General features: G+C 39.8%; 2 protein-coding genes across 2 annotated transcripts in view; both read right to left on the minus strand.

The window, feature by feature from the left end:
• Positions 1-18,706, minus strand: part of VPS39 (VPS39 subunit of HOPS complex) — a 51,455-nt gene extending 32,749 nt beyond the window's left edge. Inside the window, exons 1-5 of the mRNA XM_036735452.1 lie at positions 18,460-18,706; positions 9,479-9,544; positions 6,520-6,584; positions 6,151-6,193; positions 2,451-2,545 (exon numbers count right to left, since the gene is read on the minus strand). Coding sequence (XP_036591347.1) covers positions 2,451-2,545; positions 6,151-6,193; positions 6,520-6,584; positions 9,479-9,544; positions 18,460-18,532 — 342 coding nt within the window. The 5' untranslated portion in view covers positions 18,533-18,706. The remainder of the gene's footprint in view (positions 1-2,450; positions 2,546-6,150; positions 6,194-6,519; positions 6,585-9,478; positions 9,545-18,459) is intronic.
• Positions 18,707-20,509: 1,803 nt separating this feature from the next.
• Positions 20,510-25,374, minus strand: part of TMEM87A (transmembrane protein 87A) — a 31,362-nt gene continuing 26,497 nt past the window's right edge. Inside the window, exons 16-20 of the mRNA XM_036735429.1 lie at positions 25,286-25,359; positions 24,940-25,001; positions 23,678-23,733; positions 23,015-23,045; positions 20,510-21,743 (exon numbers count right to left, since the gene is read on the minus strand). Of these exons, the coding sequence (XP_036591324.1) occupies positions 21,702-21,743; positions 23,015-23,045; positions 23,678-23,733; positions 24,940-25,001; positions 25,286-25,359 (265 nt within the window). The 3' untranslated portion in view covers positions 20,510-21,701. The remainder of the gene's footprint in view (positions 21,744-23,014; positions 23,046-23,677; positions 23,734-24,939; positions 25,002-25,285; positions 25,360-25,374) is intronic.

Consider the following 25,374-nt stretch of genomic DNA (forward strand, 5'->3'; position numbering starts at 1 on the left):
GTCTCTCTTACATATCTAAACATATTACTCTTAATATAACCTAGATCGGAGGTCAGCATCTATAGCAAATGTTCCCGAACAACTCACAGGCTAATTTTCACAACAGCTAGTTGCTGTGACCACGTTCCCTTGCTCTCTTCTCTCCTTGTTGTCCCCTCCCCCATCATCCAACTCTGGGTTCCAAAAGTCAACACAAAGTCAGGCTCTTCCATTTCCTACCAGACAAGCGCATAAGAGTTGGAAGCTGACAAGTACTTCTTCCTATCAAGTCAGTGACTAGCCAGACAACCTGTTACCACCCTGGAATACACCAGAAGGAAAGAGACCAAAATCTTTCCAGAACAAACCACTTCAGATTACTAACCTATCACCTAGATGAATCTTACAAAACTATGCGTGGTGACCCTTCCAACTTGTGGCACTAAAATCATATGTTATATATATTTATCACGTATATACACATAAATACATATGTATAAGTGTACACACACACACACACACACACACACACACAGAAAGATGTCACTTAGAAAAAATATTTGTTCACCGTCTTCTTTCTTTCTTTCTTTGGGCCAATCTATCTCCCTCGTCTTTTTTCAAATCTGGTCCTAAACCTATCTCCTGCAGGGAGCCTTTCTTGACTTATTCTACTCAGGCCTGATCCATTCTATAATTTTTATCTTCTCCATGTTCCAGCCAGTTGGTGCATTATTATTTGTTTTTGCTGATATATTGCTTGTTACTGTTGTTACACACACACACACACACACACTCAACATTTTACTAGTCCCTCAAAAACCACCTATCCTGTGCAAAGCAATGAACTTAGTACTAAGAAGGAACATCAAGAAATAAAAACCTCAAATTAATCATTTAGTTGAGAAGGCCAAAATGTGCCCACATGAAATGAATCAAGAACAATGACAAGCAACATATGAGCAGAAATAAAGTACAGTACCAACTAGGCACACAACTGTCGAAAGGATAAAAATGAGAAGGGTTCAGACCTGAGTGAAACACATCAAGAAAGGCTCCCTACAGAAGAAAGGGGGTTTGGGGCCACATTTGAAATGAGATGAGACAGAGAGACTGGAGAAAAGGGAGAGAGAACATTGTGAACATACCTGTCTTTTCTAAATGAAATCATAAGCTCTCTGAAGGCATATTTTGTGTACCTCATGGATCAATGTTGACTACAGAAGCTGATTTAATGCTCTGTTAATATGATAAGAATATAGTTGGTAGAGATTCTTCTATGGCAAACTTTACTCCTAGGTTGGCACACTGTCATTCAGACCACTTTTAAGCCTGGGGTTTTGAAGGCCATGTCATGGAGCGAAATCTGGTTCAGCCATATTGGAAAAGTTTTGGTGATAGACTAAATCTGCTTTCAAAGGACTAGCCTAGCAAAGTACAATGAGGCTTATCATCAAGAGGTTGACCTAGTGGTGAATTCTTTGGCTATAGCCAGCCATCGCAAACAACGAAAAACCTTGGATAAGTTATTATCTGCACCAATGGAGAGAATACCCCAATAATGATGAAAAATTCACTGAAATATGTAAGCAGGGGAGAGAGATAGGCATTAGCAGGGATGGGGAACCTGCAGCCTCACGGCCATATGTGGCCCTCTAGGTCCTCAAGCGTGGCTCTTTGACTGAATCCAAACTTCACAGAATAAATCCCTTTAATAAAAGGATTTGTTCTGTAAAACTTGGACACAGTCAAAAGGCCACACCCAAGGACCTAGAAGGCCACAAGTGGCCCTGAGGCCGAAGGTTTCCCACCCCGATAATAGACTTGTAATTTTACTAGTATAGGGAAGTCCCAGGTGAGGAGACTACCTCTATTAATGCAGACTGACCTCTCACTGCAACTTTGTGGCCTAGAGCACTGACAGGTTAATGACTTGTCTGGGATCTAAGACAAGTATGTGTCAGAGGCAGGATGTGAACCCAGGTCTTCCATGTTCTGAAACCAGCTCTCTATCTACTCTGTCAAAATGCCTCTCACTCAAATACTTAAGCATTGGTCCAAATATAGGCCATATTTTTCCTCAAATCTGCCGTGTATAAAACCAGAGTTCAGTTTATAATTGCATTCTTAACATAGAGGACAACAAAAGTGAAGACAGAGAGCAGTTATTATAAAAATGAATACTTAACATTTATTTGACTGAAAAGATCAAGTTTTACAGTAAAAGTCTGATATAGTAATTTTGTGCTATTATTTTTTAGGATGTCCTGTATTTTCTTTTCTTTTTAAAAAAGGTCATTTTAGGGGCATAGTTTATTTGGTGATTGGCTTAAGTTCAAACTAAAACAAATACTATTTTTCATCTCTGCTATTTTGGAAAGCTCATGCCACTACCCTACTCCAGTAAGTAAGAAATAGCTAAAGAACAATGAATTTTTAAAAAAAGAACAATGAATTATCTTGCCTGTACTTACCTGGAGGTCACAGGTAAACAGAGATGCCCCCTTTGCCTTTGAAACAGTAGTGATTTGTTGAAATGTCAACAGGTCATGAACGTAAATGTTATTTTCTGTTTTAAAAGAGACATACAATTACTTTTCAATCATTTAATGGGGGAAGAGAAGGGAAACGATATGTGAAGCCTCAGATCATACCTCAGAGCAAATCTTTACAAATGCTGGTCACAGATGAATATATCAACAAAACTAAAAAAATAAATGTATGGCCCTTAGAGTAGGGGTTCTTAACCTTTTTTGTGTCCAGGACTCCTTTGGCAATCTGATGAATCCCACAGATCCCCATCTAAAAATGTTTTTAGATGCATAAAATAAAATCCATAGAATCGCAAAGGATACCAATTATACTAAAATGCAATTATTAAAAATAAATTTAAAAAACTCAGTTTCACAGATTAAGAACCCCTTGCCTAAAGAACAAAATTAAAAATTAATTTCAGCTTCAGACAAAGATGACCGATTCACTTTTGTGTACCAACCAAAGAAAAAATTCAGGAAGTCACTACATCAGACTTCTGAACTTCGCTTTCCCTCAATTTATTCAACTTTTATTACATACCTCCTACATTCAGGACACTGTGTTAGGTAGAAGAAGGAGTACAATGGTGAAAAGTGCAAGGTCCCTGATCAGACAGAACTTTCTAGCTTCCTGGGGTGTTGGGGTGGGAGAGAGGACATACACACAAGTCAATATAGCACAAGACAGGAAGTGATAGGTATAAAGCAAAGATGAGGAAATAAAACTTCTGTTGTCATGTGGGGATGAGTAATCAGGATAGGCTTCAAGGAGGAAGTGCCGAGTGACCTGAACCTAGAAGAAAGAGAAGCATTTTAATAGGTAGAGAGGAATAGAAGTGTGTTCCAAGCCTACATGAAAGCATGGAGGTGAGAGACTGCAAGACAGAAGTGGGGTATAGCTAGGAGTCCAATTACCTGAAATGGAGAGTGAATGGAAAGGTGCAGTGTGAAATAAGGCTGGAGAAGTAACAGAGGCCAGGTGGTGGACAGCCTTAAATCCATTCCCTAAGGGGTAGTTGAATGACTCTGAAGGCCTTCACTCTCTTTTCCAAAGTAGAGAACTAAGAGAAACAAAAGGTAAGCCTAGAAATGGACTCTAAAGGGTAACATGGAGAGCTCCAAACAAGAAAGGAAAGCCACTGCATTTTATCCCAACCCAGAGTCGAAGGCTCTTCTTTGTCAGGGAAATATATAAAATGTTCATGTATGTCCTTGGTGCTTCTAGGGTCCTTTAATAAACTATATTCCACTTGAGGCCATCCCTGAAACTATTTAAAGACTTCAGTGGCATATTTCCTCAGACATGCGGTCAGAGGCCAGTGAGCTTGATTTTGATTCCAGGGATCATGAATGAAATGATGGGTAACCATTTAGAAAGGGAAGAAATGATTACCAAGAGTCAACATGGCTTCAACAAAAACAGGTCATGCCAGACTAATCTCATTTCCTTTTCTGGACAAGATTAAGGAACTAGTAGATGCTTCGGAAACAGTTTATCGTGATCTTAACAAAACTTTTTATAAAAGTACTCACATTATCTTTGTAGAGAAGATGGAGAGAGAAAGATTAGATAATACATCAATTAAATGGATTCAGACTAACAGGATGGCCAAACTCAAAGAGTAGCTCATTAATGGTTCAACATCAGCAAGAGAACTCCAGTGGAGAAGTCCAGGGATCTGTACTTGGCCCGGCGCTGTTTAACACTTTTACCAATGACTCTAAAGATAGTATACTCATCAAATTTGCAGCCCTGGAAAGAACAGCTAATACAGTAGAAAACAACTGGCATCGAAAAAGACCTTGAAAAGCAAGTGCACTGGACTAAATCTAAATTCAACAGGGATAAATATAACATGTTGCACTTGGGTTTAAGAAATCCACTTCATAACTATATGGCTGGGGAGACATGGATATACAACAGCTATTCTGAAAAAGATGTTGGGATTTAGTGGATTACAAACTCAATATAATTCAGCAGTGACGGGTGGAAGCCAAAAAAGCTAAAGAGACTTTGGGCTGCACTAAGAGAAGCACAGTTTCCAGGAATGGGGAAATGATTGTCCCACTGTACTCTCACCTTGTTAGGCCTCATCTGGAATACTGTGCCCAGTTTGGGGTGTCATGGTTTAAGAAAAACAAATAATCTGGGGAGTGTCCAGAGCAGGGTAATCAAGATGGTGAAGGGCCTTGAATTCATTTCATATAACGATCAACTGAAGGAACTAAGCATGTTTAACTTGGAGAAGACTCAGGGTAAACATAATACTAGTCTTAAACTATTTCAAGGCCTGGGATGTGGAAAAGGAACTAAACTTGTTCCATTTGGCCCCAGAGGGCAGAACCAAGAGCAAAGAGGAAAATTTGAAAAGAAGGAAAATTTAGGCCGGATGTCAGGAAAATCTTCCTAACAATTAGAGTGGGCCAAAAGTGGAATAGTCTCCCAAGAGATGGGGGGGAGGGGCGGGTCTCCTACGCTTTGCATATTTTCAGGCAGAAACCTATTGTTGGGGATGTTATAATGATGATACTTTTCACATATGGATTTGACCAGAAGGCCCCTGAAGTTCCTGCCAACTCTCAAATTCTTTGATTTTGTGAAATCTGCACTTCAAATGTAAACTCAGAGAAAGCCAAGATGGTAAGAAAATAAGGTGGCAAGAGACTGAGAAGAGAGTGGAGATGTAGAGATGAAGCCAACAAGCACAGATTAAACCTTTCTATGAATTTGGCTGTAAGAGCAGAAAAGCTGAAGAAGAACAACTTAAGATGGCAGGGCAAGCAAAGGTTATTCAAGGCTAGAGAAGGACTGGAGTTTCCGTTGGTAGGAAAATAACCATTGGAGAAGAGGAGACTGAAGAAGAGCGGGTGGCCATGTTCAACGAGACAAGCTCTTAAAGAGGCAGGAGGGAATGCAGCCAGAGAATAAAGTAAAGGAAAGTGAGGGATAATTTTTTAAAAGTGTTGAGGTGTGAGGTAGGGTCGAAGAGGGAGCTCAATATGGATGTCCTCTATTTTTTTCAGTAAAGCAGGAGGAAATAACGTTCTTTGCTGAGAGGCAGGGTGAAGGAGGTTGTATAGAGGTTTTGAGAAGCATGAAGAAGGTTTGGAATAATCACTGTGAAGTCGATTAAGGATTCCCCTGTGGTAGAGTCAATTAGGGAAAAATAAAAGGATTGCCATACAATAGTGAGAGCCCAGTTGAGATGAAATAAATCTATAGTAAATCTAGTCAGCATGGCTGCATGACTTCCTCCAGCAGCATTCAGCATCATGTGAGTAATCTAGGGTTGGAGTCTAGCTAAGCACAACTAGTGATTGGGTGAGAGGGTAAGGGAGTCAAAAGAAGCTTACATTCTATAGCTGACTGATCGCCCAAATAGTCCAGACTGTGAAAGAGTAAAGCCAGAGTAAGGGTGACAGATTAGCATCATTACCAGAACAGGCCTTCTACTCACCCCAACACCTAGAGGCTAGGACCCGAGCAGTATGAGAGATCCTTTAGAGCTGGTCCTCTACGGTATCCAAAGATAGTAACTACCTCCAACTAAGTATATAGTGAAAGAGTTAACCAGGTTGAGACAAGATACATGACATAATGGAAAGCCCCAAAACACAAAAGAATCCCTTCTTCACTTACCTAATAAACTGACCAGAATCTTAAACTGGGAAACCACGTGGATCTGGAAATAAGCAAATCATTTAACTCAAACAAAATATGTTGAAAATCTGCCCACCCTTGTTCATTTGGCTACAATACTGACAAAGGATTCATAGTGCTTCTTAAAGTTAAGGGGAAAATCTGTAGGTTTTTTACATGGGACCACAACTTCTTGTGAAAGAAGACCTCGCTCTGTGAGCTGTGCGCCCAGAGGGTTTCCCCATCATGGGGAGAAACTGGAGGGACTGAAGCAGTTGGCAGAGATTACCATTAAAGGAAACAGTGGCACAGGCACCAAGCCCTACCCCCTTACAAGCTCTAGCCCTCATTACTGCCCTGGTTGCCCACCTGCTGAATCTTTTTGGAGAAATTCTTGTTGGATTTTTCTAGAGTTACTTCAAATCTGTTGCAACCTGCGAAAAAGAAATAATTGCATACAGTTCTAATGAAGGAATACATTAGTCAACCCTCCTGCCCACAAAACACGAACAAAAAACTCCATAAACTTCTTTGCATGAAACGTCAAAAAGATAAGCGTTCATAGATTGAAAACTTCCTGTTGTCTTTGCTGAAAAGGGTAACATGTTTGAACTCCAACTTAACAGCACAGGGTCTCATGCCGAGCAGAGCAAGATCCTACCAGAAGAGTTTAATTCAGCTGAAGGGCACTTGTAGGCCTGCAAAACTCACTCTTTCTAACAAGGGCCTAGGCAAGAAATTCTCAAAGGTAGGGGCTTTCACAAAGTTGTCAAATAAAAGAGCATAAACTACAGGACCAACCCCAAAGAAGCCTTTGAGTCGTGACAACTAAAGCCCAGGAACTACTCTATGGACCAGGGCACAGGACAGGGCACACACTCAGCTCCAACCCAAGGATTAAAGCAGTTTCAAGCACCCAAACTTACTGCCACTTTCAAGTGATGCCACATATGTGGGTACTGTTGCAAAAATGAGTAAAACATTATATTCCACAGAAATATACAATTCCTGCCCAACCTGATTAAAAGTCAGCCTTAGAAATGTCCCAGGAAACAAAGAGAAATAGGTCTAATATTGTTAAATATTTTTCATACTTTCCATATGGATACCATACTATTCTCTATGCAACCTGTGACAACTCTTTGTGTTTGTCACCATGGCTACACCACCAAAGGCCCTGTTTTACTTCCTCCATGTATGCTACAGACAAAGAATCTGACAGAGCCCAAAAGTTTGCTGGAAACTCTAAACTGCATCCGGGATGACATACTCCCCAGCAAGAAAAGGAAAATCTTAGCTATGTCCTCCTTGATGTAATACTTCACTTTTCACAAATGGCTTATTTATTTTATCCAATAACAATTCTCTTGGTATCTTGAAAAATCACAAAATGTAATGGGAGTAGGAAAGAGTGGGGAGGTATAGATGAATGCCAAACTGAAATCACTCCCTTCCCCAAAGGCCTGGAGTCAGCCCCATCTGGTCCAATCCTGGAAAAGCTCTATAACTTCTAGACTGATGTGAGAAGGCCTAGGCCTATTCAGGAGATAACCCTACAGTGGAAAGAACACTGGGTCGAGAGTCCTCATGAGGACCACCTCCGATGCTTACTCCATGTGTGACTTTGGGCCAGTCACATAACTTCTCTGAGTCTCAGTTTACTTATCTGTAAAATAAAGGGGTTGGATAGATGGCCTCCGAGTTCCCTTCCAGCTCTAAGTGCATATTCTTCCAACCCTATTCCTCAGGGAATTTATGGTGGTTCTGGGATTCTGAAATGATCGAGTGAACCGAGTCCACTTTAGAGATAACCTGATTCTTCAGGTCAAACCTTCAGGTCAATCCTCTTTGGAACAGAAAGAGAACCTCTGGGCCACCATGACTCCAGACTTCCATTACCAAGGGCTGGCCTAGAACTAGATACTTCTCAGGGTTATCTGGGGAAAGAATGAAGCTTCCTGAAGCACTTAATTAAATGTCAGATTTACCAGTCCTCAGAGTTACGTTAATATCGCTATTCCCATTTACTTGGGGGAGAAATGAAACACATGGAGACTAAAATAATTTATCAGAGGTACCAAAGAGGCTATGTACCCTGACTATATGCCATATACTACCAGAAGCTGGCCATTTGCAACTTATGTCTATGTGCGTATTATAAACATACATATCAAATCTACAGAGAAAACGGAAAACTAGAAAAGGGTGTGGGTAATAGTTTGTTTTTTAGATAAGTTATAGGAAGAGCTTGTCAAAGGAATCATTTCCAAATTATCCTATATTGTTATTGACAAAGGCTCAGAAAAAGTAAGTGACTTGCCCAAACTCACACAGTAAAATGGAAGAGACAGGACTTCTTACCCCAGTTTTTCTGAGCCCAATCCAGCCCTTGTTCTGAGACACTATGAAATGTTTCAACATCAACGGAATATACCAGGATCCTGACCGGGGCTTTGTAACATCACCTTACAAGGGAATAATGTCTTACAGTTTTCAAAGTACCTTCAAGACACAGTAGTTTAGATTTAAAAATGGATTCGAGGTCCCCTCATCCTCATGAACAGTTGAGGAAACTGAGGCCTAGAAAGGTCAAGTGACTTGCCCAAGGTCACAAAGATAATCAGTGGCAGTGCTAGGATTCTAGCCCAGCTCATCTGATTCTAAATCCCACAGTGTCTAGATTATCCCATTTCATCCTCACTACTTTTTGGGTCACCCAGGACATGTGACTAACGAGGGGTATGTGTGGGACAAACCACAGGCTCAAAATAAACAAAAACAGAGGTGTCTCGGTTTTCTCAAGGTAGAAACAAAACAGAAGCTTTATTTGATCAAGTCTCGCAAGAATTGGGCATCTCCCACTACCAGGGCGGGATGGTAGTGCAGAGAGGCAAGGCGGAGAAGGAAAGCAAGGGAATATATAACCTGAAACTTAGGCCTAGTGAGGTCTACATCCTAACTACATTTGTACTATTTGAGTATTACCTTGCCTGATTTATTCATGGGAAGCTTTCACAATCTTGTATCCCACACAGGTAGAACAAGAATCCAGGTCTACTGACTCCCAATCCAGTGTTCTTTCCCCCAATCACCTACCAGGAGCTCTTAAATGAACCATAGGCACCATGAACAAAAAGATCCCTGGATACTTGTCAAAGACCTAACTTAAGCGTCATGAGGTCACTGAGTTTTAGAGCTGAAAGAAATTTTGGACATCATCTTCTTGTCTAAAAATTCTTTATAACTAAAAAGAAGCCATTCAGATCTTAGAACTGGCTATGTTCTTTGCTCTGGAAAGGCCCACTTCCTAGAGGCCTTTGCTACTCACCAACATCCTTCCGAATCCTGTAGAGGAGAAGATGACCTTGCTTGGTTCCCACGAGAAGCCATTCCTCTGGAAAGAAAGAGATAAAGTTCAGTGAGATCTAATATAACCCTACTTCCTCGATCTAATACTCCCCACACCAGAACATATAAGTGTACTGTGAAGAAGGTCAAAAATCAGAGCAGCTTTCAAAAGCTTCTATTTTGCAATGCTAGGGAATGTGTTCATTCAAGAGACCTCTAAGAATCAACTGAGAAACTGATACATTTTTACTAAGCCCAGCACTGGACTAGGCATTATGGAAAATATAAGAGAATCATAAGGCATACAAGGCCCCAAATCTTTCAAAGATGTTTCAAAAAATCAAGGATTTCTCTATAGGAATAGGTGATTAAAAATGAAGACATTTTTGGTCTGAAAAGACAAATGCTGAAGAGATATGATTGCCATTTATAAAATCATAGATTATGAGCTAGAAAGAACTTCAGAGTCATCCAGACTCTAATCCAACTCCTTCATTTTACAAATCAAGAAACTGAGGCCTGGGGAAGTGAAGAGATTTGCAGATGGTCATATAAGTTGCAAGTACAGGGATTAGAACCCTGATCCTCTGGAGCCAGCATTCCAGCACTTTGTCGGGCAACACACAGTAACCCCCAGATATAATGGCTTAATTTCTTGAGGATAAAGTCAAGGAAGACAATTAACTATATCTTCTCAAAATTGTTTCTTGGTACCAATACAAAAGACTGAGTGCTAGATCACACATACTTCAGTGTTTATTTTCCTTTGATGCTGAAGTCAAAGAATTGATCTTTGCCATAGGTCAATGTACTATTATATGAAGGATAAATAAGGAACCTAATTTGGTTTGTTTTTTTAAAGTTCATTTCCTCGGCGTCTAGAGGACAGGTAATTATTTTTTAAAAGCAAACAGTACATAAAAAGGAAAAGCAGTATGTGTCTTTTCAGACTTTTAAGTGGCAATGAAAAATAACACTGAATTACTGGAGGATTCTATTGGAACAGAATGTAAAAAAAGAATTCTACTGACAGCATTTGCATTTTTTAAAAAATATACTGGGTTTACAGCTATACTTTTAAATACTGTTACAGCAACTATTTAAAAGTTTGACACACGAATTACAAAATTTAAGAATATGAAAATCATATTAAATAAAAATTGAATAGATTGAAAAGGGAATTTTACCTTCATATATAGTATACATAAAAATCTGTAATAAATAAAGCTAACTTAAGTTAAACATGCAAACCTCTGACTTTACAAAGGTGAAGGCAATGAAATTACATTAGGAGTGAGACATATATACTTACTATTTTTTCCATGCCCACCAATTACTAGATAAATAGATAGAAGAATGGACAGATAGATAATAGAACATTTATTAAGTGCTTACTACGTACCAGGCACCATGCTAAATGCTAGGATTACGATAGTCTCTGCCTTAAAGGAGCTTATGTGGTAATGGAGGAAGTCATCATATACTAAGAGCTGGTGGCTGAGAAGTGAGATCATAGCCTGGTTCTAGCCAACATAAAGTGGGATCAGAATCTAGGGTGGCTCCAGGGATGGGGTCCCCCAGAAATAATCAGAAGGAAATTAGTACCTCAGGAAAAGGTAATGTTATATACATTTGCTTTTCACTAATGAAAACAAAAAGATTGAAAAGGGCAACTACCTCCTTCCCTTTTTTGCACAGGTATAGGTCTATGGGTATAGATTACTTAATATATTGTCAGATTTGGCTGACATACTAGTTAATTTCTTAATGATTAGGGGAAAAGGATGAAGGTAATATAAAAATATAGCATATCAATAACAATCAAAAGAGAAAAGAAAATAGATGGGAAGATACCGTTTACTTATACCCACACCAAGTTAGAGGCGGAAAGAGAAGGGAACAAGCATTTATTAAGCTCCTACTAGATAAGTGCTTTACAAATATGATCTGATTCGATCCTTACAACACTCCTATACGGTAGGTGCTATTATCAACCTCATTTTTTACAGTTGAGGAAACTGAGGCAAGTAGTGCCTGAAGCAAACTCAAGCCAACAGTTAAATGATTTGCCCAGGGTCACAAGGCTAGTGAGTGTTTGAGGCTAGAACTGAAGTCAGGTCTTCCTGACTTCAGGCCCTGAACTCTATCTGCTGCACCACCTAGCTGCCTCTTCCTTCTAGATACCCTAGAGAGTATAGAAAGAATGAAGTAAAAACACCCAGAAATTCACAGGAGACAAAACCCAAGAAAGAAGCTAGTGATAAAAACCCACGGCCTCATACACTTAAACACAAATGCATAAAGTACAAGTAACAAGCAAAGACAACTCGGGATACCAACACAAGGAGGCAATGTGACCTCACAGTCATTAGCGACATTTGGTGGAATCAGACCCTGCTGGGCAAAACAGGAAGCACAATCATTTCTGGACATCTTGATGGACCAACAATGAAGAAATCCCTCAACTACCTGGCAGCCTGACAGCGGAAAGTAAGTAGAAATAAAATATAACAAACAAGTAAAGCAGATGGTTGCATCCATTACTGCAGCAACTGTTTATTATCCTTAGATAAGAAACACCTGCTGTCTTGTCGAACTGGTTACCTCAGCCCTGCAGTTTAATCTAAAAAGACTTCTTTCACAATTGTAAAAGTATTTATTACCTCCCCTCATCTCCTGCCCTTGAACAGGGAACGTCTTCTTACTCCAATAACAAACCCTGCCAACTGCATGGTAAATATCCTTTGAATGAGGCCCCCATTCTCTACCCTTCCCACTCCTGTGAAAAGTGTTAAATTATTTGCTTTTCTTTAGCCTCCAACCTTTGGCCCACAGTCACTGGACCCACTAACAGGTATTGTCTCCACCAAGATGTCCCACTCCTCCCAACTGAGAGAATCCCCTAACAGATTTATGAATGAAATATGGCTATGGAAAGGTACAGTTATGCGGAAGAAACAGAACAGGTATAAGGGTGGGAACACAGTAGTATTATATATTAAGATATAATCACATGAGGAAATCCAAGAACCAAAGGAGGGGAAAGCATGGTAGAGAACATTTCAATGAAGATCAAAGAGGAGTGATACTGTTACCAGAACATATTTTAACCCACCTGGACAGAAAGTGAAAACCGATAACAAGCCTGGCACAGAAGTATGCAGTGTAGTTGTGACTGAGGATTTCAATTATCCGGATATCTGCTGGAGCTTCCCCTCTCTGCCAAAAGCAGAGCTGCTAAAAATATGAATGATACTATCATCCAAAAGGTGGAAATTCCACTTTGGATCTGATCCTCACCAAAAGGAGGATCTAGTTTCAGTGTTGGCAGTGATAGAGACGTTGGTAGGGAAGTGGGCTCTCCATCTTTTAAAGATGAATTTCTATTTTAGATTTGATTTTCACCAGCAAAGAGGAACTGGTTTCAGTGATGACAATGATGGAGACCATAGAGGGAAGTGAACATTTAATCAAAAATATCTGACAAAGATCTATAGAGAAGGGAAGAATTTATGACTAAAGAAGAGATACAGAACATTATGAAATGCAAAAATGGGTAATTTTGATTACATTATGTTGAAAAGTTTTTGCACAAATAAAGCCAATGCAACCAAGATTGGAAGGGAAGCAGAAAGCTGGGAAACAATTTTTACAGCCAGTGTCTCTGATAAAAGCCTCATTTCTAATATATATAGAGAACTCAGTCGAATTTATAATACTACAAGTCATTCCCCAATTGATAAATGGTCAAAGGATATGAACGGGCAGTTTTCAGAGGAAGAAATCAAAGCTATCTATAGTCACATGGAAAAACGCTCTAAATCACTATTGATTAGAGAAATGCAAATCAAAACAACTCTGAGGTACCACATCACACGTATCAGATTGGCTAACATGACAAAATGGGAAAATGATAAATACTGGAGAAGATGTGGGAAAATTGGAATACTAATGCACTGTTGGTGGATTTGTAAACTGATCCAATCATTCTGGAGAGCAATCTGAAACTATGCCCAAAGGGCTATAAAACCGCATACCCTTTGACCCAGCAATACCGCTTCTGGGTCTATAACCCAAAGAGATCATAAAACAGGAAAAAGACCCACATGTACAAAAATATTTATAGCAGCTCTTTTTGTGGCAACCAAGAATTGGAAATTGGGATGTCCATCAATTAGGGAATGGCTGAGAGAGTTGTGGTATATGAATGTAATGGAATACTACTGTGCTATAAGAAATGGTGAGCAGGCAGACTTCAGGAAAGACATTAACTGATGCTGAGTGAAATGAGCAGAACCAGGAGAACATTGTACATAGTAACAGCCACATTGTGTGATGACTAACTTTGATAGACTTAACTCTTCTCAGCAATGCAAAGATCTAAGACAACTCCAAAAGACTCATGAAGGAAAATGCTATAACATCCAGAGAAAGAACTTCAGAGTCTGAATGCAGATGGAAGCACAATATTTGCTCTCCTTTTCTTTTGTTGTTTTGTTTCGTGGTTCCCCCCATTAGTTCTAATTCTTCTTTACATCATGACTAATGTGAAAATGTCTAACATGAAAAAAAAAATCTGACAGAGAAGAAAAAAGACACACAAAGCCTGACACACAACCTAAATTTTGAAAGAGATTTTAAAAAGTTCATGAAAGGCCAGTTTGGATCCCATAGACTAAAAGTTCTACAAGGAAGTCAGCCCAAGAGAGACAAGAAGCCCTCCAGAATGAAATTCTCAAATGCATCAAGAGAAATACATCTTTCTAATGAGGAGGAAAAGGTGGGAATTATATACATTGATGAGAAGGCACAGAGAACAAATCACCCATCTTGGTTTTTAAAGATGGAAGCAAGAACAGCTAACCAAAATGAATTAAAAAATAAGGCATGGTCCTACAAGAGGAGCGTCTAGGAGTGGGTACTAAAAGTTCCGAATGAGCAGAGGCTGGCAAGGAAAGCTAAAGGCAACAAAGAGGGTTCTCTTGAAAGCTACACTGGGAAATAGAGGGGGATTAAAAGGTGATGGAACCCCTGACTGAACAGAGAAAAGGTAAGAGCTGTTTAATTCCATTTTGTTTCTTTTTTTCCTGCCAAGGAAAATGATCTTATATTTAAAGGATAAAACAAAAATGGTTCGTAGTCAGTGAATACCCAAAATAAATAGTGGTCCTATGAAAGGTCCAATTTTTAAGTATCCTTCCTAAAATGTGGTGCCCAGAACTGAATATTACCTTGGAGATATGGTCTGACCAAGGCAAAGTCTAGCAGGTATGTCTAGGCTCCAGGTAACCCCATCAAGCACCTTGGGGGCTTAGTTCTCACCTTACAAGGCTCAGTCTTGGGGTTTCTGAAGCCTGGACCTGTTTTGACTACTATCCTGGGACTTCAAAACTCCACTGTAATCATGACTAGCAGCTGGTGGAGAAAAGAGACAAGACCCAAAAAGAAGCCTGAAGCTGCCTTTGAAAATATAATGTGTGAATCACTGGGATAGCCTTGAAGATGATACAGCACCTTGGGAAAAATAATATTTGTATCAAATATCTCTGTTAACAGTTTGGAAAGAATGCTCCAAATCATTACTAGTAAGAGAAATGCAAATCAAAACCATCCTGAGGTTTTATCTCAGACTTTGCAAATGGCAAAAATAACAAAAGGTAGGAATAGTCAATGTTGGAGGGACCGATAGGTGCATTAATACACCGTTACTAGCACTGTGAATTAGTACAACCATTTTGGGAAGCAGTTTGGACTTATGCAACTCAAGTGGCTAAAATGTCCATGCCATTTGACCCAGAGATTCCTAAGCATATACCTCAGGAAGGTAACTGACAAAAAAGAAAGGTTCTAAGTACGCCAAAATATTTATAGCAGCATTTTTTGTGGCACTAAAGAATTGGAAACAAAGTTAATACCCCTCAATTAAAGAATGGCTACACAAACTGTGGTATATGAATGCAATGAACTATTACTGTACTGTTAGAAAGGACAAATACGACAAACACAGAGAAGCATGGAAAGATTTATATGAATTGATGCGAACTGAAATAAACAGAGCCAAGAAAATAAGATACATAATGACTACAACGCAGAACAACTGAAACTGAATGTTTCAACATTATAATCAATAAGAATGGCCCTAAAGAAGAAAAAACGTAAAATATGTCCCTCCTTAGAACATTACATATGTTTTCAATGTGTTAAACTTTTATTTTTCCCTTCTTCCGCTTAAAAAAAAAATTGAGTAAAGGAGAATAGCTATAGGGGAAATGTAGGTGACGTAAGAAAAGATACCAATAAAAATCAACTTAAAAAAAGAAAGAAAAAGACCAAGTTTTGTAGTGTCCTCTATATCAGGGCCAGCCCAAAACTGAGCTAGCTCTAATAAGGTAGTTCCCAGATCAGGAGAGGTCACCCAGGGAGTGGAGAGATTATTTATTTTTAAAGATATTGTGTGGGGATATGTGGAGGTTGAAGGTATATCTCACTAGCTGCATGCTAGGTGTCAGAGCAAACTTTTAGGCTTGACAGCTCTTCAAAAGCCATAAAGAAAGTCCAAAATACAACAGTCCACAAAATTTACCAGCCTTTCCCACAGTTGTTGGTATCGTAACAACCCTGCCTCAAAAGGCAGCGAGCAAGCAAAATAATGTTTTAATAACATACTGTCCTGTTTTCCACTTCTGCTAAAATGTTCCCTTGATCAAGGATCAAAGAAGTTATAAAATAAAGGGATAGGTCGGTGGTAGATATTATTCTTCAGGGGCTGGAACTATCTGATCACTCTCTCTCTTTTATTTGGGATTTCTTAAGGTAAATCATACCTCTCTTTCAGATGTGGGCTTCATGTGATCTAATGTTCCTTCTAAGGAGAGAAAAGTACAACATTCACATGACTTTGTCAATCTGCCTCACATTCTTGTAAAAAGAAAGTAGTGTGTCAGTCAGCTGTACCACTGGAAAACCTGAGGCACACAGACTTGAATTCAGGCTATGCATCAAGCCAATGACAAAACTGTGGGGGGGAGGGGGCGGAGAGAGAGGGGAGACAGAGAGAGAGAGGGAAAGAGAGAGGGAGAGGGAGGGAGGGAAAGAGAAGGAGTGGGGGGAGAGAGAGAGAGAGAGAGAGAGAGAGAGTGTGTGTGTGTGTGTGTGTGTGTGTGTGTGTGTGTGTAAAATGGTTAGACTAGGCTGCAGAGAGCACTAACCATGCTGGGCATTCACCTAAACAAATATATAACATGACCCTTTCCCTCCTAGATGTCGAGATTCTAAAGCAGTATACTTCATATACCATATGTACTATGTATCACTCATATACAAACCACATACTCTATTAATATTTTTTCCTTGCTGTCTTAAATTTAATGGTGAGAGACTGTAGTTTCAGAGAAATTTCAGAAAAATCCTCTCTTGACATCTAAAGTTTGGATTAGTTTCTTAAAGGATGCCTGATTTCAAGGTAAGTACAACATTTTGAAGGCATGCATGCAGACTAGAGGTAGAATAATGGGGCAGAAGTGGTTACAGCAGATTTGCTTAGGTGATAGGTCAGTTTTTTTACCAGATGATTTTATATCTGCCAACCGACACTCATTTCACTCAGTCCCAATGCATTATAAGATCTATTTGGAAAATGACATTCATTTTTAAGGATTCTAATGTTAAAAACTTGGAAGTTACTGGAATTGTCAAAGTTCACCTAAGCTCATCTGTTATAGATGTCTGACCCAAAGTTTAATTCATTCACAGACAGAGGGCTAGGTTTAGCCTAGCCATGACCAAATAAACTGTCATTTCTTCATGAAAGGAGTAAGTCAATTTACCATTCCCCAATCTAGGTGTGTTGCTCTACGTGTTTTGTCTCCCCCATCACAAGGCATAGACTCATAAACGACAGGGTCTATTTTTTTCTTTTGTATTTGTATCCCTAGAACTTATCACAACACTTGAGTTCTAGTAAACATTTTCATTCATTTCTTTAGCTCAATGAACTTAGTACCAATTAGACCTGGATTCAGGTCAATCTGGAGATAGCAGGCCCAAATCTTTGTATTGGTCAATCCCAAATGGGTCACTGCAAAATTTATAAGCTCCATCTCATGACAATTTGGAATGACACTATTCCACCCACAACTTCAAACAATAAAGCTTGGCTTCATAAGATTATAGGCAGTAAAGAAAAATCAAGACTGGGCCTAGCTCTCCCTAGCTCTTTCTCATGAGCTGAATAAAGGGTCTTTCTGGATCTCTAACAAAAGCTAGTCCCTTACCTACCTAGAAAGAAAGATGGCAGTGGGATATCCATTAGGAGTCTTTGGTTAGAAGTGTAAACTAAAGTGATAGGGAGGAATGCACCCACCCCTGAGAAGATCGATTCCTAAGGAAAAATTCAAACCCTTGACATAATAGGGGTGCTTACTGAGCATAGAGCCTCAAAAATACATTGGCTGGCTGACGCTTCTTCGGCATGTCGGTGTCCTTCACTGTTCCGGCCCCCAAGTTATCTTGTCTCTATTGGTATGTAGGTACTATGTGTACAGACAGGGTGCAACCATCAATTACAGGGGCTGTTGGCTTCACCGTCGTCCTTGTGTCTGTGGCCCAGTGCCCGCCACACAGTAGGAGCTTATGATGGAATGACTGTTCCGCTTATTTTCTCTACACACCGACCCATCCAACTTCACATTCTCCAGGAATGAACGTCAGGAATGACGCTGACAGGGGCTGTGAACTTAGCCCCTCCACCTCCCCTAGCCACCGCCAAGTGGGGATTCCCTCCGGCACCCACTGACTTCTCCGCCCTCCCACGACACGGTGACGACCCCAAGCGCTCGGAGACCCCCACCTGCCCCACCCCTGGCGGGCCCCCCCACACACACACAAATTCACCTCTAGCTACACGCGCACACACTCACACACACCCACACTCATACACACACACCCCGCTCCTCCTCTCACCCCAGGCCGCCAGACAGTCGATCTGCAGCGGCAGCTTCTCCAGGATCGGCACCGGCTCGAAGGCGTCATGCATGGCGGCGGGGAGACCCGCGTTGCCGCGGCCGGGGAGCGAGCAGCGAGCGAGCGGTCTGTGGCCGCGGGGACGAACCCTCGGCCTAGGCGGCCTGGGGGGAGGCGAAGGCGGGGACTGAGGAGGCGGCGGCGGCGACAGCTACAAACTTCCTGCTCCGATGGCGACGACACGCCCCTTCCGCCGCCGAGGTCCCGCCCCTTCCGCCAGAGCGCCCGCCTCCTAAACCCGGAGTCACTGTCACGGTCGTAGTCACCCCCCACCACCTCGGACATCCCCGTAGTCCCTGGTTTCTTGACCTTTTTTGGGTTATGGACCCCGCCCCCCCGCCTTGTCAATCTAGTAAGCCCACAGACCCCTTCTGAGAAGAGTGGCCCTTTTTCTTAGTTGTCGGAAATGATAAATGTCAGTTTAAAGTTGGTGAAAATGAGTAACTTTTCGCCCCCCAATCCCAGCGCGTGAACTCGCTTAAGTTCAGCCACCGAACCTCTGACTCGGTGCAAGACTCTCCCCAGTCACCGCTGTTCGTGGTTGCGAAATGACCACCGGCTTGGGGTGGGGGTGGGGGGCGCCCTACGGAAAAAAGTCAGCCCCCAGGGCATACCGCCGCATCTGAAGGCAGGTAAGGCTTCTGTAAGGTAAGGCAGGAGGTGATGCCGGCCTTCTCTGCCATCAGAATCCCTAAAATCTGAGCGAAAAACAAAATGGCCCAGCAGCTGCACTGGCACTCACCCACCCTCATCAGGGTCCCAACTCCTGGACCGGATTGGAGACTGAATGGGACACCTCCCTCCCCTTCCCGATTCCCTTTCAAGCTGCAGATTCCAAGGGGCTCTTCCCTACCGGGTTTCAAGAATTGTTTCCTTTGAAAAATAAAAACGAAAACTTTCTGCCAAATGTTCTTTTCTGTCCTTCAGTAAATTAAGGGCTTTCCCGTTTGGACTTTAGGTGATATGCATGCAACCTACTTCCCTCAATACCCATCCGTAGTAATCAGCCACCTTTTGATTCCCTTATGCTAAACTCGATGCCTCCCAAATTCCATTCTCTTTGATGAGGTTTCTATCCAGGTCCTGGTTCTAGAAATAATCTAAATGTGGTCAATATTCACCCAGAAGGAAATCAAGTTTAAAAACAGTAAGGGAGCATTTAAAGTTTAAAGTAGAGGAAGAATTCTGGACTAGGTATCAAGAAACATGGATTTTCAGTTCAAATCACCAAGTATTTATTAAGGGCCCATGTGCCAGGCAACGTGCATGTGAAACCTTGATTTTATACATCTTTAGTTAATTACTAATTAGGGCACATCCATGGCCAGAAATGGAGGGGGAGCTGCAGAGTGGCCCACTGGTATGACAGGTACCTGTTATAGTGTAGCACTTTCTGGTCTCTGCTCTGTGACCCAACACATCTAACCACTACTCCAACCCACTCCTCCCTCAAAAAGTCTGATGGATGATCCTGATCATAATTTTCATGCAAATGACATGCTTTTATCAAACTCCAATAATCTAGAAGGATAGCAACTGGGGAAGAGAACTGCCAGCCCCTGAGGTATGGACTTGATCCATATAGACTTCCTTGCCAGTCCTGAACAATTTGAAACCAAAAAACATGCAGCATAATAACTGGTGCTTCTCAATACTATGACACAAAAATAGAAGCATCAACAGCAAATCATAGCTACCAGCCTTTTGACAGTAGATATTTAGGCAGTTAACATGTGAAAGTAATCAGCTCTTCATAGCTTTGTTACTTGAAAAGGTCTATCCATGAAACTTCTGGCAATCCTGGCAGAGTTTGTACAACTCAAAAGGACTGCAGACTTTTTTAAGGTACTGTGACCAACACAGTTTTCCAGCCTAGAAAGTAACTAAGCGTGTGGAAATGAATATTTTCCCCCGTAAATAAGGGCACAAGAATTTTGGAGACAGAAAGATCATTAAAAAAGAGAAAATTTGAAAAGAAAAATCAGAAACATTTTGACTTTAAGGTTTTTAATATTAAAAAGTGGCATGAACTTTTTGTATTTAGAACAGAAATCCGTAACTTGGGAAGGCAAAAGTTGAGAAAACTGTTAGAACAGAAATGGAGTCCTTAAAATGACTTCTAATTCAGCAACTCCCCTTGTGATGCCTTTAAACATTCTTAACCAACACCAGAAACAGTAACAGTTCACCCTAATGTATCCCACCCCATACAGGGATATTCAACTAAGCTGGAAGGACCTGCTTCCTTTATAATCAGTTGTCCTCTTCTGAAGCATTGCAGTACCCTCCAGCAGGAAGTTTACTCATATGCTCTCAGGTGGAAGGAATGCCTCTGCACCTGCTGCAGTACCAGGGGAACACCTATTATCCCTGTAATGCCAGGGCAGACAAAGCATTGCATAGGAGATAGCAATGCAGCACTTAGAGGCTGTCAGAGCAGTAGTTAAAAGTTCTCAGGTGTGCACCACATTGCCAGCAATGGGATGTGTCACAATAGCAGACATCAAAAGAGTTAAGCTAATATTTTCTCTCTAAATTACATCTGAAATAGAAAAAATCTTTAATATACACCATTTTGTAAACAAAATTGCACTTGATTTTGCTTTAAAAAATGATCTGAATCCCACTGTTAACATTTTCAAATCTTTCTATTTTTTGGTACTTTTAATCACTGATAGTACTGGGGACGCCTTAAATCAAAGGGGCCCTTTTTGTCTCCCAACTAGCTCTGCAAGGTGTAACATCTGCTCCCCAGAAAACTGAAGGATAAATAACAACTTTCTCCAACACCTCTCCAAAAAAATAAATAAAATCATAGGCAGTTGCTTCTGGGCATTACATATTATGGACTTTGTCCCTTTGGTGTTAAAATTTTAGTCTGACAAATTAAATAGCTGAAACAATACATGTGGTTTGCTTAAACATCCAAGTCAGGGATTTGGAGTAGAAGAGGGGGAATTGTAAATCAGAACCTTTTACAAGGATTTTGTTATTCTATGACCTGTTTCCCAATGGGATGCTTGCCCGGCTACAATGCCTCTCTCTCTCTCTCTCTCACAAGTAACAGATCAGGGGTGTGCCACTGCCTCCTTTCAGCCAGTGGAGCAGCCGCAGAAGTCTGACACAAATGCTAATCTCTTCCCTGACACTAACAAGCTCTGCCCTGAAATTCACTCCATTCTTCATTCCATTTTGGATCTTTCAAAGTGTGTGATCATTCTTTCCTAGAAGAAAAAAAAGGCTCCTTTTAGAGGGACCATGTTGCTTGCCCAAAATTTTTCTTCTTTAGATTAGGCATGTTGATATTTTAATATGTACACATTCTAGAATATACATCTACCACAAGGACCTATTCACACTTGTTCAATATTTAAAGGGGCAGCATGAAGTAGGAACTATATTTTCCATTGATAGCTTTAATAGTTGAATGAAATTGTACCTTTATAATAAGTAGAGATGATTGCTTAAGTATTGTGCAGTTATTCCAAGCAAAAAGCACAAAGATGAGAGAAGGCTGGCAAAGCCAGGGCTTCCATATGCATGTAAGCTTAACTGCAACTGTACCAAGGGTTATCTCCCTCTAGTGCCAGCCTTTAGTGAGCAAGTGGGCAGGAGCCAGAAGTTTGTTAAAGAAACAACTTTAGGGTGCAGGATTAGCTTGGGTGGCTGTCCGAGAGGACCAGGAACTTGCCAGTATAATAGTCTATACACAAGCCCTAGAATGCTGGATGTATTTGGTAGACTCAATTCTAGAAGCCAGAAAAAGGCATAGGACTCATTTGTAGGCTGTTTGTTCTCAGTTTACACAAATGAGGAAACTGGGGGAAAGAGCAATCAAGGAACTTGTCTGTAATCATACAGTAATTAGAAAGACAAAAAAAATTGTACATCATCTAGCCTATCCAAATGACCTTCACATCTTCCCAGAAATCAAAAAGGACTGAGCTTACACATTTCTAGAGCTAGCATCCAACATCAAGACTGCAAAAACTAACAGACAGAACAGTACACCCACGACAGTCAATTACGTATAGACAATGATGGCATGAATAACCACAGACTATTAAAAATCCCACTTGCTTTTGGTGTACTATGTTATTTTTGTGGCTGTTTAATTTTCCTTTTTAAATTTAGTTTAATATTAAAATCATCTGTATTTCCTGAACACATCAGGTGAATGTCATCTGGGAAGGACATCAGTAAATAGGGAGGAGTTAGGGTGGCCATATATAATTTACACAAAGATGTAGGTTGGTTCTATAACTATTCAAAAGAGACACATATTTACATCAGTGTTCGGGGGGAGGGGGAACGCAAACCTTCCCTGAACACTTGAAAGTTGTATTTTTAGTATGTCTTGCTTTCCATACTTTTTTCTTGCAGCCTGAACAATAGTTCTCAAGGACATTAGGTAAACAAAGTCAAAACAATCTCCTTAATGCCTCTTGCCTGTCATAAGATCGGAGAATTTCCTTTAAATAGTTTGTTTACTGACCTCATCAGAATCTAGAAGGGCTGGAAGTGCTCTGTTGAAGAAAAAAGACACCACTAGTTAGAGAACATAATGCTGTAAAAAATGGAATTAAAAATGCAACATTAACCTTTTGCAACGACTACCTAGCGCTTTGTGTACAAAAAATTCAGTGGGCCTTTCACAACAAGAAATATAAAGAAACAGAATGGAATCATACTGAAAAAAGCAGAACTAAGATTTTACATGCTAATTAATAGCACATTACACTTACAGCTCCGGTAAGAACTTAAAGAGCTTCAAAAAATCATCTCTTCCATTATTTCAGAAATGTTTCTTTAAGAACCTTATGGAAAAATATTAAACAAACTTCATTTGAAGTTTGGAAATTCTTTTGTTATCTAAAATGTTTCTTGCTGAATTTAAATCCATTTTCTTCTCTTCTGAGCTCAAAATAAAAATAACTGATTATTATTACTTTTATTGGGGCAAAAAGCTGGAACTTAAATTACTTATCAGCCTATGTTAAATAATCTCAATTCCTTTAACCTTTCCTTATATCATTTCTAATCCTTTAATCAATTTCTCTTCTGGTTGAACATTCTGTTATTTTAACCAATTCATCTACAACGTAACAAGATTCTGGCTATTAAAAGCAATTTTTTGAGTCACAATTCAAATACTCACACATCTGTCACAGAAGAAGGAACATTTTCTTCTACCCATTTCAAATCATCTTCTTGCTGGAGGTCAAAATTTAGCAGGTATCACCAGAATGAAAATTGGACAATACAAGAGTTACGCTAGGTAATTTTTTTTTAAATATACCTGGTAAGTTCAAAAACATAATCAAAAGATACTGCAAACCCCAAACAGTTGGATGATGTTTTTCTATTATGAAAAACCGCACCCCCAAAATGCCATAACTACCAAAAACTATACATTTTTAAATACCTTAAAACTTTTTAAAAAACCTTTCTGAGCACTAAAGTCACATTAATTTAGGAGAGGGGAGTTGCTAAGTGATGAACAAGTTTAGTGATTTTATTCCAAACTAAATAAATTAAATTCTTGTACTCTGCTCTAATCATTGGTTTAAGTTTTTGCTGGCTTGAAAATTATATTTTTCAAGTGCATATAACCAAAGAGCTGATACATTGTTTAATTTAACTGAACTAATTTCTAGTCTCTTGTTTCTTTATAATTCAAAAGTTGGTTTGCTAGAAGAGGAGAGATACAATAGGAAATGACGGCATTATAAAAACAAGCTAATATTTTAAAATAGTTTTACTTTTAAAGATTTCCCTGCCAATATATGTTTATGTCATGAGTGAACATTAAAAATTATAATGAATAAGGCACCCTTATGTGAGATAGAAGCATAATATTTTCTAAACTGATTAGCTCTTACTAAGGACATCTTAGTTACTGACAGAAAGCAGATCATCTTGGGTTATTACTGAGGTAAAGGGGTATTTCTTCGGCTAAAGTATGTATTATCACACCCAAGAATGGTGATTTCCTAATGAAAACTCCTGGACAAAACTATTAGATTTTTAGCCATAATATACTATGCAAGGATTTTTTCAAAAACTAGCTGCCTACAAAGTACTTAAAGTCTTAAAATAAGGAATTCTAAGCAAATATTTGCCATCTTTTAGTTTTTTTCTTTTCCCATAATTCAGACTATTTCTAAACTAAACTTGATTAAAACAAACTTTAATCAAAAACTGGTCAAAAATACAGATAAATTTAGCTTTTGTCTACACTGTGCTCCATGGGATACTTTAACAAAACATAAATTCTGTGGTGAGGTTAGGTTTTGTTTACAATTCAGGGAATATACCAAAAGCTTAAAGGACTTTAACAGTCAAATGAGTAAGGCTATGGGGCACTACCCAGGGTCTGGGGGATAAAGAAGGAGACTAAGAGATGGAGTTCATACTTACAGGTTTGTTAACTTTACTATTTCCATTTGGTTCTTGTTTCGTGCTTCTCATTTTCATTCCTTCTGCAGAATGAAAGTATTAAAAACTAAATTAAACAGAGAGGTTAGCTTTATGGACACAGACCAGCAAAGACTACAGAAATAGATCCAGAAGGACTGGTATGGACACTAAACTATTAAAGCACAAGCCATGGATAAGAAAAATACTAGAAATGAAGGAAGAGAAAGATCTAGTTTCCTGACAGGAAATCATGTAAAACTTAGAGTAAACTGTGTCTATTACTCTAAATCTAAGATCCCATAATTTTTAGAAAGAAAAGCACAGTCAAGGTGGATTTTACACCTACCAAAGCTTTCTTTCAGCATGGGCTCTTTCTGTTCATCATCTTCCTCTTCTTCAGACAATGGTGAAAAGGCAAACCTATTGGCAAAAACG

Source organism: Trichosurus vulpecula, chromosome 8 (genome assembly GCF_011100635.1).
Source record: "Trichosurus vulpecula isolate mTriVul1 chromosome 8, mTriVul1.pri, whole genome shotgun sequence".
NCBI lineage: Eukaryota > Metazoa > Chordata > Mammalia > Diprotodontia > Phalangeridae > Trichosurus > Trichosurus vulpecula.